This window comes from Delphinus delphis, chromosome 9 (assembly GCF_949987515.2).
Source record: "Delphinus delphis chromosome 9, mDelDel1.2, whole genome shotgun sequence".
NCBI classification, from domain to species: Eukaryota; Metazoa; Chordata; class Mammalia; order Artiodactyla; family Delphinidae; genus Delphinus; species Delphinus delphis.
In genome coordinates, this window is record NC_082691.1 from 90,088,100 (window position 1) to 90,106,312 (window position 18,213).

The 18,213-nt window shown below is 36.5% G+C and overlaps 1 protein-coding gene across 1 annotated transcript in view; it reads right to left on the bottom strand.

Annotated features, from left to right (window-relative positions):
- MTPN (myotrophin) overlaps positions 1 to 18,213 on the bottom strand; it is a 61,330-nt gene that overhangs the window by 15,758 nt on the left and 27,359 nt on the right. Inside the window, exons 2-3 of the mRNA XM_060020963.1 lie at positions 8,452 to 8,565; positions 7,523 to 7,606 (exon numbers count right to left, since the gene is read on the bottom strand). Of these exons, the coding sequence (XP_059876946.1) occupies positions 7,523 to 7,606; positions 8,452 to 8,565 (198 nt within the window). The remainder of the gene's footprint in view (positions 1 to 7,522; positions 7,607 to 8,451; positions 8,566 to 18,213) is intronic.

Here is an 18,213-nt window from a genome sequence, read left to right on the forward strand (position 1 = left end):
ATTACTTCTCTCCAAAGACATTCAGATAGTGAGCCAATATATTACCTATGATGTGGTACACTGTAAGTTTTGGATGAAAAGTTTGTTTATATTTGAAACAGTCATTTTCATAAAGCTTGCTTTTCAGGGAACCCTCATTCTTGCAGCAAGTCTTCCCTTTTCTGAGAAATACATCAAAGTCATCTGCATCAATCCTAACTGGTCTTAGTATTTACTGAGAATTTATGATGAGCTCAGTATTGCCGTCAATGACTTGCATACAGTGTCTCTTCTAACTACTTGGCTACACTGAGAGGCAGTGTAATGTAGTGGTTACAGACACAAGCTCTGGAGCCAAAGTGATGGGGTTTGAATCCTAACTCTCCTCCTATCGAGCTGTGTGATCCTGGGAAAGCTTCCTAATGCCCTGGGCCTCAGTTTCCCCAATGGTAAAATGGGGGATAAAAATCGTACCTACTTCATAGGATTACTGTGATGATTAACTGAATTAATACATGTAAAGCACTTAAATGACATTTCCTATGTATAAGTACTATTTTAACTATGAGCTAATTTACCTGCTCATCAACTCTATGTGATGAGTACTGGCCCCATGTTGCAGAAGAGGATGCTTAGACTGAGATGATAAGGAATTTATTCAAAGCCCCAAAGGTATTAGGAAGGAGAACTCAGAACCAAACTTGGGGGTGTGTGATGTCACAACACACAGTTTATGTCACTAACAGAAACTATCTAAAATAATGATGCACTCCAGTCTAAAAGAGCTAAATAGGTAAAAAAACAATGAGCTTACAATGGGCATACTTGTGGATGAGATTTGTGAGATATATCAAAACAGCATATTCTTCAGTTATTTAGGGGGGTAAGTTTTCTAGCTGTATCAATTCTGCTAGTCCTTCTCTAACACAGTTTCTTAAACTAAGGCAATTCAGAAAGGCATTGCTCAGTTCTTTGCAGGTCATCTGTCCTAAAATTTTTTTGAAACCAAACCTGCCCATGTTATATGGAGAACTCTGGGGATTCCAAGTAATCATAAAATGTGTGCTTGAGAATGTGTGAAACTGTTTAGATTTTACTGGGAGTGGAACAGTGAGCAATTTGAGTAAAAAAATGTTTCTACCTACCAGCACACCTACTTATTTAGGCTGAAAGGGTTGACTTCTAAGTCCTTATATCTTACGCACTTGATTCTCAATTCAAGCAGCAAAATCTGTACCGTAGATCCTTCTTGAGGATTTGACAATGCTGGTATTTGAGAGGGGTATTCAAATTTTATTATTAACTGGCCGCTTGATTTTTTAAAATACAGCATGGAAAATACATGGGGCAAAATCATCAATGTTATCAGATAAGGTGGTTTTCTATATTTTCTTAACAGACTGATTTTTAGTACTTTTTCTTCTCTACAGCAATTGTACATAAGACGTTAATCATTTTGACTTTCTTTTTATAAAAGGAAGGTTGTTGAGTAAACCTTTGTTTCTCACTCATTTGTCCCACACAGTGAATATACAGAGTGGTCTGAAACAGCTGTGCCTCACTAACATCAGAGTTGCACAAGCATCAGTGGTTACATATTTCCGTTGTAAGGTTACAGCAGATATCCTAAGGAGGTAAATTCTTTTTTTTTTTTAACATCTTTATTGGGGTATAATTGCTTTACAATGGTGTGTTAGTTTCTGCTTTATAACAAAGTGAATCAGTCATACATAAACATATGTTCCCATATGTCTTCCCTCTTGCGTCTCCCTCCCTCCCACCCTCCCTATCCCACCCCTCCAGGCTGTCACAAAGCACTGAGCTAAGGAGGTAAATTCTTTGACACAGTATAAAGCCGAGAAATGATGGAAAACAAAAAAGCAAAGTTTCTTTTGGACTTTTCTCTCTCAGATATAGCTTCGTATTATCACTAACAACAAATGGGTTTATAATAACAAGTATACTGTCAGTTTGTTTCTGTAATCTAAGAATAAAACAGTAATTATAATGTTTTAAAAACTTTCATTAAATTTTCAGTTCATGAGATCTGTGATTCTCTCATGCTGGGGTAATTTTTCTATTTATTTGTTTAAAAGAATTCTTGTTTTAATAGGAGGTTGACTGGTCATTTTTAATATACAGTATATAAAGGACAGAGTATAAACCACACTAGAGTAAATGACTGAAAGCTTACGTGTCTGAATTCTAAATGATAGCGAACTTAAAGGTTAACTTGTATTATCTTTTAAAGATGTTAAGTATTTCCCCTTTCCCCACAATATCCTTTAGTGGATTATTTAGAAACAGTTTTCCTTAGAAAATAAGGATACTTCTTAAAATCCTTTATTATCAAAGGGATTACATAGATTATAAAGAATTTTAATAAGTATAAATATTATAGAAATTTGGTATATATTAAATACTATATACTGTACTGTTAAAGGAAATGTCTAACATGATAGTGTATTAATGCTACAGGTAAACTATTATTTCTCTTAGAGAACTGTTTCTTTAACTACACAGAAACTAGATGATTTCAAATTATATGTAACTGAAAAATAAATGAATTTTGGACTTATGAACATCCATTGATTATAACATTATAGTTCAAGAGTACCACTTCAAGATTAACTCTCTTCTAAATAATGTGTTCATGCAACGCTGCTATTATTCAGGTATCTGAGATTCTAATCAGGAAGATCAGTTCAGTAATATTTTTATACATCTTTTAAATATCTCTTTTATTCCAAAAATTTCCTGTTAAGATTTTTTTAGGGCAAAGAAGGAGGAACCTTATTCAACCGTGAGATAATTATGATTCAAAATGACAGGTGCTTACACCGTCTGTTTTTGCTTTCATAACATCAGGCTGAAGTCTGTTAGGCTTGGCCTTTTTAATGACTGCTGTGCAGCTGCCACTTCTTCTGTTTCATACTCTCACTTGGGCTTCTTACTCCCTGGGACCACTCAATTACCCAGGATGCTTCTCGAGCCTGCATTTTTTACCTGCTTCATCAGTTTCCTTTCACCAGTTTTACTAATGTTTCTCATGTACTCTGGATTTGGTGAGAATACCAGGAGTTTTGTTCATTTCCCTTGCTTCTTGTTATTATTTAACAGTTCTATAGTTTTAGCTTAATTAATTAATCAATCTATTTATTGGCTGCATTGGGTCTTCATTGCTGCGCGTGGGCTTTTCTCTAGTTGCGGCGAGTGGGTGCTACTCTTTGTTGCAGTGCAAGGGCTTCTCATTGTGGTGGTTTCTCTTGTTGCAGAGCATGGGCTTCAGTAGTTGTGGCTCGCGGGCTTAGTTGCTCTGTGGCATGTGGGATCCTCCCAGACCAGGGCTCGAACCCGTGTCCCTTGCATTGGCAGGCGGATTCTTAACCACTGCACCACCAGGGGAGCCTTGTTTTAGCTTATTTTAAATGTTCATGTTTGTTTTGTATTTCAATATTTGTTTAGATTTATTCACATACTGACTTCTTGCATACCTCCTTCAGTCTTCACCTCTGGGTCTCATTTGTTTCTTCCTGAAAGCACATCCAACTCTTCACTCATCTGTTCCTCAAGGGTACTGACCACTTCTGGGCTTCAAGCTGCCTTGGATCAACTCCTACCTTTCACAACAGTCCTCTCATGCTCGTGTTTGGGAATGTTTTCTTCTTCAACTCCATCCTACCTGCCTTCTGTCTCTCAAGGCTTCATTATAATTTCTTGTCTAATGAACCCTGCTGTCTTATGGTCTAAAACAGATGTTGATTCATTCATTTTAAAAACATCTTTTCTGTCATCAGAGGGCAAAAAGGAGATACCATGGCATGTGCTCAGACCTCAGGCTTCAAGTGGAAGTCCCACAAGTGTTGATCGCTACATTTTTTTCATTCATGAATGTATCAATTAAAAATCAGGCCAAATATCTTTTACCTGTGGAAATATACATAATCATTTCTCATAGCTATCCCTGACAGTAAGTCTGAAAGCCACTCTCAAGTAGTAGAAAGAACATGGGTTTTTGAGTCATATAACTTGGAGCAAATCTTGATTTCATTATATTCTATTAGACTTCAGGTAGTTATTTAACCTCCTCAGGACAGATGGTCACCTCATCCATAAAATGGAGATGATTATACTTATGTATTTGGAGATTATATAAACAAAGATTATATTAGATTTCCCACAGATGTTACTTTCCTCTTTTGCTATATGGACAATAAAGAATTAAATGTTTTAAATTTTTACTTGTGTCATAAACTTCATCTTCCATCGCATTAAAGTTTTTTTAAAAAGTCCAGTAAGTAATACAGCATATAGCATAGAGTTTGATTTTATACATTCTACCATTCTTTTGTTTTCTGTAATTTTTGTGTTTCTCTATTAGTTGTGATCATATTGAGTTTTAAAATTTATTGTTTTGGCTTTTTTCCTATGCTAACGATATACCAGTGGAATAATGTAGTCGACCCTTGAACAGCATGGTGGGGGGAGGTTAAGGGCGCTGACCCTCTCTGTAGTTGAAAATCCACTTGTAACTTACAGTCGGCCTTTCATATCTGCAGTTCCTCCACATTTGTGGATTCAACCAACCATGCATCGTGCAGTATATGCAGCATTTACTACTGAATAAAATCTGTGTGTAAGTGGACTGGTTCAATACAAACCTTTGCTGTTCACGCATCAGTTGTACATTAGAGATTCAATGAATGTGGAAAACTTCTAAACTACATACAATAGTAATTGATAAAGATTCTACTTTTGATAAAAGACAGAATAAACCAGATTTCATAATACAAACATTGACTGCACTTTAAAAAAGTGCACTGGAATAGCCTTATTTTAGCAATTAAGGATTTTTTAAAGAGCACAGTTTCCCCCCTCAAAAATTTGGTTAACAGAACTATAGGGTACACATTAAAGGAGCTTATGCAAAAATAAAATTGAAGTAATTAATTTTGAAAAAAGAACTAAATTTTATGTTGCTTTCAAAAAGGTAAAAAAAAAAACCTTTCATCTAAAATCAATAACAGCTCTACATGGTTACAAATGGTCTGCCATCAATACAGCCATCTCTGAATGTCACTTGTTTAGCTATAAAAATTAAGGATCAGACACAAATGAAAGAATATTATGGGCACAAGTAAAATTAAAAAACTACTTAAAAGTCAGGAAACTCAACTTATAACCAGTAATTCAGCAACACAGCACATATTTATAAAGACCCTTCTGGGATAACATATCAGGGGCCTAATGTACATTCAAATCAAGCCAGCTTTTCATGAACTTATTTTATGTAGAAGATTCTATCTTATAGCCACAAGGTCTCGGTCACCTAGAGCATCATGTTTTGGGAATAAGAAATATGGAACAACGGTTTTGGCTCTATCATAAGAATAATTACATCTTGTTCTGTTTGTCCTAGGAGGAAAGAGAAGCTTATCAGAAAGAAATACAGCTCTGACCTACAGTTTGAGATCTGGCTAGGAGGGAGGAGCTTGCTTAGGGGCATTTCATTTAGTAAATGACCAGAGCCCTAAGCTAAAAAGGATCCCATGGAGTTTTTTATTTTCAGAGAAGAAAACCCTTGGCTAGATAGAAAAGGTCAGGGAAAGAGGGAGAAAGAAGGGGAAGGAAGGAACCATTCATTTCTTGTTTGTTTTAATTCTGACTTATGAATTTATTAATTTGTAATTGATATAGCTGACATATAATACTATTAGTTTAAGGTATACAACATAATGATTTGATATGTTTATATACTGTGAAATGATTACCACAATAAGTTTAATTAATATCACTTCACATAGTTTAAAAATTGTTTTCCTTTGATGAGAACTTTAAAGATCTACCCTATTAGCAACTTTCAAATATATCAATAATACAGTATTAACTGTTTCTTTTGCTCTACACTTAGCAGATAGATTGAGGCCAAGGGAATTAAGTCAACACTGAGGAAGAGCTGAGAAATATCCAAAAGAGAAGTCAGATGCTGGTCACGTGACTTATGCCCATGGACAAGCTGTGCCTCGACTGTGGACCTATGTGAGTCAACACGATCTCTTTAATGCTTAAGCCTGTGTGAGCCGGGTTTAGTTACTTGCAATACAGGGTCCTAACCAACAAAATACTGAAATTATAAAAATCTTTCATGAAATGTAAATTTATATCTGTAGCCTTCGACAACGAGTTTTTAACATAATATGCAAAAATATTCCCCCAGGGATGAAATTATCCAGTAGTTTTCAAAGGTACTTTTTAATCTTTTCATGGGTGTTGTGGAGGAATAGACAGTAAGGAGAAAGACAGTGGCTGGAAATCTTTGTGAGTACATCCTACCACAGATCCTGGATCCATTACAGTGGCAAAGAATAATATCCCCCTTTATTTTGGCTTTTCATATCAGTACGGTGTATAATATGGAAAAACTCCTGTCGCCATATGCCAAAACCTCCCAACCCCTCCCCTGGTGGTTTTTCAAAAACCACCACCACCACACATTTAAAGGAATCCGGTAGTTGTGTTTAACATGAAGGTATGGGTAAACCCCCTAGTTTTAGAGGACCTGAATTAACTGCTTTCAGACAGTATCTTTGAAAAGTGAAGTGTTGAGACAAATGTGCTACTTTCTCAATGTTCTCCAAATCTTACTGAAGTTCAATCTATGAAGCATAAAATCCTCTTTAGTCGTAGAGGTAATAAGAGCTACTATTTATTGAGTACTTATTATGTGTCAGATACTGTGGCAAAATGCTTCATATACATTTACTCATTTAATTTCTAATTCTTCTTTTAGCAGGGCTTATTTTTAAAATTCCAAATGAAATGTTATGAACAGCACTTTCCAGATTATGGCCATAAATGATAACCTTGGGATTGATACTGGTGCCTTATTTTATGAAGATTTCTTGTCTTCCAAGATTTGCAGGTCCCATCTTATACACCTAGAATGGCTGCAACTGACTGGTTAATTTCTGAGGCTGGACATTGAACTTCATCTAAGAGCTTGTAATAGCAAAGGTAAAACACTGGAAAACTACAAATTTACCATGATCTCAATCACATCAAGAAACCAGCTGACTTGGAGAGCCCTTACAGCAATCTGCCTCTAATAATCTTGCTCAGTACGTACTACAGAAAATGAAGTTTATACAAATTTCAAACCAGCGTTACTCAAAGCGTGGTATGTGAATATGGTACCAGTCTGCAAACTGTTACTAGCATGGGACAACATTTTCTATATTACTGATTATTAACTACAATGCCTAGTTTGGCTAACGTTTTTTAAATAGCAAGATATTCTTGATGAAGGAGAGACTGTGTTGACTTATTTTCTAGCCCAACCTCTTTACCCACCATGAACTGGTAACAAACAGCTTGTGGACCAGCTGTTTTGAGCAACATTGCTCTAGGCCTCAATTTTGGATATTACCTCTAGTTTTTCTGTCCCTGATGCCACACAAAATTTAAGTAAATTAACAACCAAATACTTAGCTTAAACAGTTACATAGTAATGGAAAAAGCAATAAAAATCAGCAATTGACCTCACCTTTGACAGAAGCAATTTCACACAGGAAACATGACCTTCATAGACGGCAGACAGAAGAGGTGTAATATGATGTTTATCTGGAGCCTATGAAATAATAAAGATATAGATCACCTCATCCATTTTTCATTTATTCCTTCCTTCTAGATCTAATTAGGGAATGCCCATAAATATTTCAAAATCGGTGTTTACCCATTTTTAGCCTCTTAGGAGCTGCTAGAGGCCCAAGCCCACACGCAGTTTCTCCTTGGGAGTCAGCCTAGTGAAACAGATGGAGCAGGGCTTTGACCCCATCTCAAATCTGGGCTCTGCCACTTACTGCATGACTAATTACTTAACCTCTCTGAGCCTCAACTCCGCATTACTGTAGACGTGCCAATGTGGTGCAGGAAGGGAATCTCGAGAGGGGTGGAACATAGCCAATGAAGAGGTAAAAGATTGCCACAATTGGGCCACGTGACATGGTATCCCCTGAGATGTGAAAAGTTCATCTCACTTGCTGTCATGGTTACTTAAACATTTTTCTAAAACTCTGAAATGCAACAGCTACAAAAGGCAAGAGTCAAGAGATGACTGCTGTCTGACTTTTGTCCAAAAATCCAGTTTAGATTTCTCATGACTGCAGAGCCCTATGCTCCATTGGGTGATAGCTATTTGCCACCTACAGATAGTGCTAACGCTCACATTGCTTTAGAACTTGAAAAGGAAACATCTACCCCCCAGTTTTATCAGTTAAAAAAAAATCAACTTGTTCTGCATTTTAAAAAAATCACAACTATGTATTTCTAAGTTACAGAAATTTGGTATAATTTCAGACTATATTCTTACTTCATATGAGGTTTCCACCAGTAACTATTTTATAAATCTACAGAAAACAATTACCCAAAAGCATACAAGAATTTTTTTCTAGAATGACAGTGTTCTTTACATACATTAATATCTGCTCCTTTCAGCAGCAGAAATTCCAGGATTTCAAGCTGCCCACAATCTGCTGCATAATGAAGAGGCTTCCTTCCACCTTCTAGTGTCCGGTTGACGTCTTCTCCCTTATAAAAGAAGCCAAATGAAAACAATATTCATAAGGATGGTAGACTGAAGAAGGGAACTGAGGCACCTGCTATTTTTACTTTCTTAAAGCTGCAAGGGTTTCATGAAAGAATTACATTTCTTGCAACGTGAAATAAGTAACCAAGAACTTTAAATTCTGTACAAATAGCACACAGCATGACAGCAATTCAAATCATGATTAGTCAAGCTGAAAACAATAAAAAAATGCTAAATGTAATGAAATCTATTATTGTGCTCTATTTCTAAGGAGTTCAATCAGCACGATGTCAAGATGTGGCCACCAAAGACTGATGAGTTCAAATACTTAGATTTTACACAGATCATATGACATGTATTTTAATACTTCAGAGAAAGCATCACTACTTTGATGGAGGCAGACATCATCACAAGGTAATGAGTATTAGCTATTAAGAATTCATTTCATTCATTCAGCATTTAAGCGCTATTGTATGGCCGGCTCTGTGCACACAGCGGACAATAGTGAGCAAAATCAGAAATGGCTGCTGACTGCACGGAGCTTACCATCCAGTGTGGGAGGCAGATTTTAATCAAATAATCACATGACTAAACATAATGACGATAACAATACCTACATCTAATGGAGTTGTGGTGAGGGTTAAACTAAATGATCCATGTAGAGCACTTAAGATATTATAGCTAATATTAATAGAAATATGATTAGCTATTATAAGTTACCTATGTACATATGAGATATACTCAAATTCTGAATGAAATCCATTACTCAGTCTTTTCTTTTTAATGTTAAGGGTCACTATAAAGATAATGCATCAGTTTTTCAAACAATGAAGTTATTAAATTCAAACAACAATTTGAAATCTTTAAATATATAGAGGTATTTTTTTTTTCCATTAAGGAAAAAGTTTAACTCCAGGGTTTTACATCCTCCAGTAAGTATCAGAGTGAGCTATATTATCTTACTTATTGTTCAAGGGCTGGTACTTAAATAAAAAAAAAAAAAAAGCATTCCAAGAGGTGAGATCACGTGCCTGTCACAACAATCAGTGGAGGCATCAGAGCTTTAAGTCAGGAAACGAAATTACACAGTGTTCCCGAGTTCCAGGCCAGATGTATATTTCAAATATATTGTCTCTGTGGAGGATCAAGAATTTCATCAAAAATAATTGTCCTCTTTTGAATTAATAATAAAACAACCCTTTTCTGTTAAGAGTACTTGAGTAATTCACAGAAGTAACTTCTAATGGGTTGCTTATTCAAGTTAACATGTGATATTTACAGTAAAATAGGGCCTCTTATAAAGTATATGAATATAGAAGAAAGGTGTATAACATACTTAAGATCAACGAAGGCTGGGTTAGAGCTCCAATTCTACCAGTCAGTTGTAGGACCTTAGACTAGTTACTTTCTAAATCTTTGTTTTCTTATCTGTAAAATGGGACTAAAAATAAACCTCACGGGAGGGGGGGGGTGTTAGTGTATCATCAAATGAGATAATCCATGTAAAGTATCTAACACACTACCTCACAGGGTAATATGTTTAATAGAGGTTAAGTATTATTGCTGTGCATTCCTAATGTTGGTTTATACTGGTTCTAAAAGATTATCCAAAATTAGGTTAATGCAGGTTTCTGCATAATGGCTGAAATACAAAGATATGATTTATTACAATATACTTTATATTCAGAAACAAATTTAAACGTAAGGGTGACTTGGGGTACCACCTTAGTCTTTATTCACAACTGTAGAAATGTGAGGCTTTGAGGCAAAGAGGTACTCCTTCAAATGATTTGGATAAAACTAGTTTTCCTTTCATTATTATTTCTTTTCCATTATTTACATTAACTGGAGAGGATTAACTGGAGAGGATTAACTGGATAGGCCTTTCAGTGAAACAAAGTAAAGAAATAACTGCAGTAAGTATTCAACAAGATAGCTTTGTCAAAAAGGTATTTTCCTGGGTTTCCCTGGTGGTGCAGTGGTTGAGAGTCCGCCTGCCAATGCGGGGGACACGGGTTCGTGCCCCGGTCAGGGAGGATCCCACATGCCGCGGAGCAGCTGGGCCCGTGAGCCATGGCCGCTGAGCCTGCGTGTCCGGAGGTTGTGCTCCGCGACAGGAGAGGCCACAACGGTGGGAGGCCCGCGTACCGCAGAGAGAAAAAAAAAAAGATATTTTCCTGAGTCAAAATATGCACTATCTTCCTTCCTTACTTAGTACAAGCATGCAAAATGCATATGAAAAGGAACTGTTGTGAGTTTAAACTTTCTCCTTTATCCCTGCAGATGCTGCTTTACAATTCTTATTTTAGCAGACAAAAGTGACAATACTGGAAAGGCTTTGTGTGAATGACAGGAAAGAAAGGATCTTCTTCTGCAGGCCTTTGCAAAAGCAGTACTTACTGAGAAATTTATAGTACTAAATGCCTGTATTGGAAAAGTAGAAAGGCCTCAAATTAACGATCTTTGTACTTCTACCTTAAGAAACGAGGGGGAGGGCTTCCCTGGTGGCGCAGTGGTTAAGAGTCCACCTGCCGATGCAGGGAACACGGGTTCGTGCCCCGGTCCGGGAAGATCCCACATGCTGCGGAGCAGCTGGGCCCGTGAGCCATGGCCACTGAGCCTGCGCGTCTGGAGCCTGTGCTCCGCAACAGGAGAGGCCACAACAGTGAAAGGCCCGTGTACCGCAAAAAAAAAAAAAAAAAAAAAAAAAAAAGTAGGGGGAGAAATGACATATGGAAATCTCTGTACCTTGCTCAGTTTTGCTATGAACCTAAAAATGCTCTAAAAAATAAAGTCTATTAAAAAATTAAATTCAAAATAAGCAGAAATCAATGAAATGAAAACAGGAAAATAATAGAAATCAAATCTGATTCTCTGAGATCAATACAACTGATAAATCTCTAGTCAGAATGATCAGGAAAAAAAATGACAGAAAGTGCTAATATTAGACCTCACAGACTATCTTCCCACAAAGAAACTCCCATGCCCCAGGTGGCTACACTGGTAAATTTTTACCAAACATTTAAGGAAAAAAAAAGTAATACCAATTCTACATGCTCTTCCAGAAAACAGAAAGCACCCAAACTCATTCTATGGGGTGAGCATTACTCTGATTCTAAAACGAGACAAAGACTTACAAGAAAAGAACACCACAGGCTAATGTCCCTCACGAACACAAATTCTAAACAAAATTTGAGCAAACTGAATCCAACAATATATAGAAAGTTTAATAATAGACCATGACCAAGTAGTGTTTACCCCAGGAATACAAGGTTGGTTGAATATTTGAAAAAGTCAGTCAACATAATTCACTATTTTAACATCTAAACAAAGAAAAATCATATAATCATCTCAAAAAGTATCTGACAAAATCCAACATCCTTTACTGATAAAAACTCAGTAAACTAGGAAAAGGAGGACACTTCCCTGGCCTAATAAGGGGCTTCTACAAAAAAAAGTACAATTAACATCATACTTAATTTGTGACAGATTGAATGCTTTTCTCCTAAAATCAGGAACAAGACAAGATGTCAGTTTCTACCTTCTATTCCACACTGTGCTGGAGGTTCTAACCAGTGCAACAGGGAACAAACAAACAAACCCCATCTCTTTTGAAAAGGAAGCAGTATAACTGTCTTTATTTGCAGATGGTGTGATTGTCTATGCAGAAAGTCCAATGGAATCTACCAAAGAGTTACTAGAACTAATAAGTAATTTTAGCAATGCTGAAGGACAAAAGATCAATATACCAAATCAACTGCATTTTTGTATAGCACTAGCAATTAATAATTGCAAAATTAATAATTGCAAATCAAAACCAATATTATTTACAATAGCATACAAATTTATGAAATACTTAGTAAGTCTAACAAAAAATGTACAATATCTATATACTGAAAACTACCAAACACTGTTGAAGAGAAATTAGAGGATCTAAATAAATAAATGGAGAGATACACAGCATGTTCATGGATTGGGAGACTCATTATTGTAAAGATGTCAATTTTCCACAGATTGATGTATAGAGTCAATGCAATACCAGTTAAAACTTTAGCAGGCTTTTTAAAAAGAAATTGACAGGACTTCCTTGGTGGCACAGTGGTTAAGAATCCACCTGCCAATGCAGGGGACACGGGTTCGAGCCCTGGTCCGGGAAGATCCCACATGCCGCGGAGCAACTAAGCCCATGTGCCACAACTACTGAGCCTGCGCTCTAGAGCCCGTGAGCCACAACTACTGAGCGCGCATGCCACAACTACTGAAGCCTGCGCGCCTAGAGCCCGTGCTCCGCAACAAGAGAAGCCACGGCAGTGAGAAGCCTGCGCACCACAACAAAGAGTAGCCCCGCTCTCCGCAACTAGAGAAAGCCTGTGCACAGCAACGAAGACCCAACGTAGCCAAAAATAATAAATTAAAAATTTTAAAAAGAAAGTGACAAACTGACCCTAAATTTCACATGGAAATACAAACAATCTATAACAGCCAAAACAACTTTGAAAAGAAAGAACAATTTGGAGAGCTAACACTACCTGATTTCAAGAATTATTAAAAACTGCAGTAATCAAGAAAGCATGGAATTGGCATAAAATTATAAAATATGCAAACATATATACTGATAGAAAGCAGATTAGTGGTTGCTTATTTGGGGGTAACAGAAGGGAGGGACTATGAAGGGGCACTTGAGGGTAATGAAATCTAGTCATTATCTGGACTATGGTGATGGTTTCATGATTGTATACGTGTCAAAACTTATCAAATTGCACTCTTTAAATATCTGCAGTTTCTTGCATTTCAATTACACCTCAGTAACATAGATTTTCCTAAATCAAGTCTCTGTGGCTCTAATTCTTGTAAAATGAGATGCTAACAAATCAATATTTGAGGTAGAATAGGTGTAGGAATGAGTAACAGTACCTTCATGGGAGACTTAAAGAGCAAAAGCTATTTGAGGTCAAGTTCCTTCATTGTTAGTGCTGAATGAGAAGCTCCTGACTTCTGTAACCAACAAACTACACGGAACAAGAAGTTTTTAAGTGGGATAAGAGTGGATCCATACGACTCCTACTAGCTGGGTGGGCTTTAGAGGTCAAAACAATTGTCTGGATTGCTGAAAAAAACCTCTTACTCGGCACCCCCAACTTCCAGCCCCATTATGCCTACTCCATCCTTTACTCTGCAGCTACAGGGATCTTGCTAAACACAAAATGTGGTCACATTATTCCCCTTTTAAAAGTACTCTGAAGACCACGCATTGCTCCTAGAGAATAGGTCTAAACAATTAAACACGGTTTACAAGACTTGGAGTGATCTATATCCAGTGATTACCTTTCCAGCTTTAATTCTCACAGCACTCCTCCCCACTGTCCTTTGTTCAGTTAATTCCTACTAATTCTTTAGAATCAAGCTTTAATCAAACTTCCTCTGGAAAGTCATCTTTTAACTACTGCAACTTTGAGTCATACGACCTTCACAGGGGTGCCCAAAGCACCTTGTATTTCCCTGTCACATTCTACTTAACCTGCCTCTGTCTGTATCCTCTGTGAACACAGGTCAGGTATCATGTCACTATTATTTACTTTTGCAGCTCCAGTGCCTAGTATACCTTCTGACACATACTAAATTTTACATGATAGAAGCTTTTAGACTGAACAAATGGTGAAATTGCTGAAGCAAAAGACTTGGAAGTAAGTCATCTTCTATTTCAAGCAAATACTGATAATGCATTAGTTATCCAGTAACAGCAGCAGTTACTTGAGATCAGTGGTATGTTTACTGATGTAGGGGTTTGAATGACAATTTCACCAGCTTTCCAGCAGTCTGGATGGGTGGTAACTTCAGTAGTGGTGGTGAAATAGGGAAGGAAGATAGTGCTCTATCTAGTTCCTTTCTCCTCACCCTTGGCATTAGTGAGTTACATCAGAAGAGAGGATGTTAGACACCTATTCTGTAATCTTCATTCTAACTTCATGAAACATTACCAGCTACAGAGAAAAATTTAACCCTAATTTTGTCTCCCAGATTCTGGGGATAGAAGAGAGAGATGCACAATTTCAACAGGTCCCTTAGCATTACATGACAATCTTACCATGTTCCTTTTTATCTTGCTTTTCTACCTTCCACAGCGGCTATTTTAAATCTCTTTCATTTTTTTATAAGGCTCCTGCTTCTTTTTTATTCTCAGCAGATAACCTCATATCCTTCTTCAAACAGAAAACTGTCTTCGGACATGAACTTCCTCCCGAGCTTCTCTCTACCACACCTTCCTGCAACTGACAAATCCTTTCCTATCTAAAGCCAATCCCTCACCTAAGTTTTGGATATCATCCTTTCTTGTTTTCTTAAACTTATTTCTTTATTTATCCCTTTTCTTGCCTGTGTTTTCAACCTCTCCTGCTGTACTGGCTCCTTCTCATCAGAATATGCCATTCTCAACTCTTCGGCTAAAAACGCAAACAGCAACACGAAAAACTATCCTTAGACGCAAAAAAAATTAAAGAAAAAAAAAAAACTATCCTTAGACGTGATATTCACCTTTTAGTTACTATTCTCTTTCCTCCCTTTCACGGCTGAACTTGCCAAAAGCATTGTCTGTATTTGCTATCTCCAGTTTCTTACTTCTTGTTTTAATCTGGCTTCCACCCTCAATACTACACCATAGCCATTTTTGCTGAGATCAAAGACCTCCACGTTGCAAAATGCAAAGGTTATCTTAGTCCTCACCTTAATTGACCTCCCAACAGTGATAAAGTTGATCACTCCTTCCTTTTTTAAACACTCTCTCTTCCCTTGATTTCAGGGACACCACATTATTGTAGTTTTCCTCCTGCTCTCTATTCCTTCGTTGTTTCCTCTTCTGACTTGTCCACTTCTACTAGATGTTTAAAACAAATTTTTGAAATCCTGGTTATGAATTCAGATTATCATATATTTATAATTCAAACAGTTGCTAAAAATTGATTAGCCTTATAGTCTTGTAATAGTATCTTTATAGGAATACCTTGATTACAGAATTTGGGGGGATTTCCTTAGTGACAAAGTTTATGTGTTTTTAAAGACATCATCATGCAGTAATATCACTGTCACAGAGTTGGGCAGCAATAAATTCTCACCATGATATGGGTGTAAATAACCAGGCAGGTGACAAGTAACTCTGCACACAGCTTCTATTTGCCATATGCAGTTCAAGTAAAGCAGGCTGACAAATCTAACTTGTCACCACATCCAGGCTTGTCTAGCTTCACCTTTCCCTTTTTAACAAGAATAATTTAACCAGTTTCATTTTAATCTCCTTCCTGTCATTGCACTATGAAGCCTGTTGGTTGTTAAATATACAACAGATTTTTATTACATTAAAATTGTACTCTTTACCATATTTTTCTTGTACCAAGAAAGTTGTTTTGATGCTATTTTTTTCTAAATATGACATATTCCAGATGTTACGTATGTATATATAACATATATATGTAATATTGGATATATGAAATAATACTGTTTCATGATATTTTCTGGTGAGTAGTTTAAATTAATATACTCTATCCAGAACCACTATAGTGACCATGAATGAATGCTTTAGGATGTGTTGATTCCTGATGCTCCTCAATAATGACATTATTGGCATTTGAGAAAGCTGGTCATGTTTTTTTTACGTCTCAAGTACCACTGCTCTAAATAACCATGAGCCTCAGCTATACTGATAAATTCTCTTATCTGACTAGAAATATATTGGTACAGTGATCTAGTTCTATCTTTAATATCAATAAATCAAGTAGCATTTACTGAGAAACCATGTTCCTAGCCTTGTGCTAGGCATGCTAAGGGTACAAGAAAGTGGAATTGTGGGTCTCTGCCCACAAGAACTTTACTCTTCACTATTAACTAATTTAACAAAATATGTATGAATTTCTATCTATCTATTATCTATCTATCTATTATCTATCTATCTATCTACCTAATACACTCACAAAAATATAAAATAACCTACCCTACTAACTCTCTACCCGGTACTTCTCAAACTTTTTCACTGAAGTACTCCAAATAGCAAAGGATAGAAAATATATGCTTCTCTGAGTCTGAAAGTAGAATCCTAAACAAATTAAAAATTCATTCAAATATATCTGCACAAATATGCATGTATCATATATACATATGTATGTTCTGTTTGTTTTAATATAAAAGCCACAGCTCAAAACCCATAGCTACTGCTATGGGTTTTGCCCAAGGATGCTTCAGGAATTTGGGCCATGTGTACTCTATGGCTTAGAGTAACTCCTTGGAAGACCATGAGCTGACTATTGAAGAGCACAGTACAATTTAATTCAGTCTCATCTATTTCTGATGCCATGAATATAGTATGCTAATTTGTGTACCTTTCCTCTTGAGATCTACAGACCACCAGGCAATCAGTGAACAGACTTTCAAAAAGCTTACTAATTCTTTGTGTGTGCATAAAATTTTCTAGGTAAAGAGTCTAAAGGGGGCCATGACCCCTGAGAGGTTAGGAACCCCTTCCTCTAACGTTCACTGCCTAGTTTTCTACTTTATGAAGAGAAGTAGTATTAAATGGTGGAAAGAACACCAAACAGAAGCCCTCGGCTCTAAGTTACCTCTGCTACTGCCCACAATGGGGAAGTAAGAAGCTTGGAAGACCTTAGTTTCCTCACTGAAAAATCTGTGGTTGGAGGAGATGACCTCTAAAGTCTTATAGTTAGCTTACTTTTACGGTTAAATGCATCTGGGAACAATTGTTCCCCCCGCCCCCCCTTATATTCTAGACCAGAGAAATAGGTGTTTCTGTACTTCTGGCCATGAAAACAAAGTAGTTTAAGAGACTGGATGCAGAAAATGGCTGCTACAGTAGGTATATTTAACTTTCCACAAAAGTTGGATCAAGCAAGAAGATTTAATACAACAACACGAACAATGTAAAAAATATATACATACATTTCAAAGTTAAAAATTTTTTTCTTTCAAATCTATTATTACTTTGAGTTGTTTTACTAACAAAAGTAGGCATGGATCTAAAACTGATGAAATACAGTATTTGAAAAAGATACACTATTTACAATTAATTTAATTCAACAAATACTTAACGAGCCTACTTGCTACTGTGCTACTTGCTTGGGATAAAATAGAAAGGCCCAGCTCTGACTCAAAGAATTTGCTGCCTTCTTTGGAAGCTAGCAGGCAAATAAATGAATGCCATTTAGTTGAGTACTACAAAATAAAGAAGAGCCTTAATGAACAGAATGTTCAATACCTTAGTGTGTGGGCAATTCATCTTTTACTGCCATTTAGTTTTTCATGTATTTTTATCTTGTGTTGTTAATTAGACTTTAAAGGTTCTTAGGGGTCAGAAACTGCATCTTACACTTTTCATTTCTACCATAATTCCAAATATGGTATTTTTAAACCTCAATAAAAATTTGTTTTGATTGCTGATTATAATAGCATAGTATAAAATGCTAAATTAAGAAATAACAGTATTCAACAGGGTGTCTACTGATTTGGAGAGTGTGGAGGTATGCATATGCGAGAATGGTGCCTGGAGAAATTAATTGATATATTATGGTGTATGTTAATTCTCATAGGCCAACTGGAAATCCAAGAGGTGCTCATTTGGAAAGCATCTACTATATACAGTGCTGTTTTGA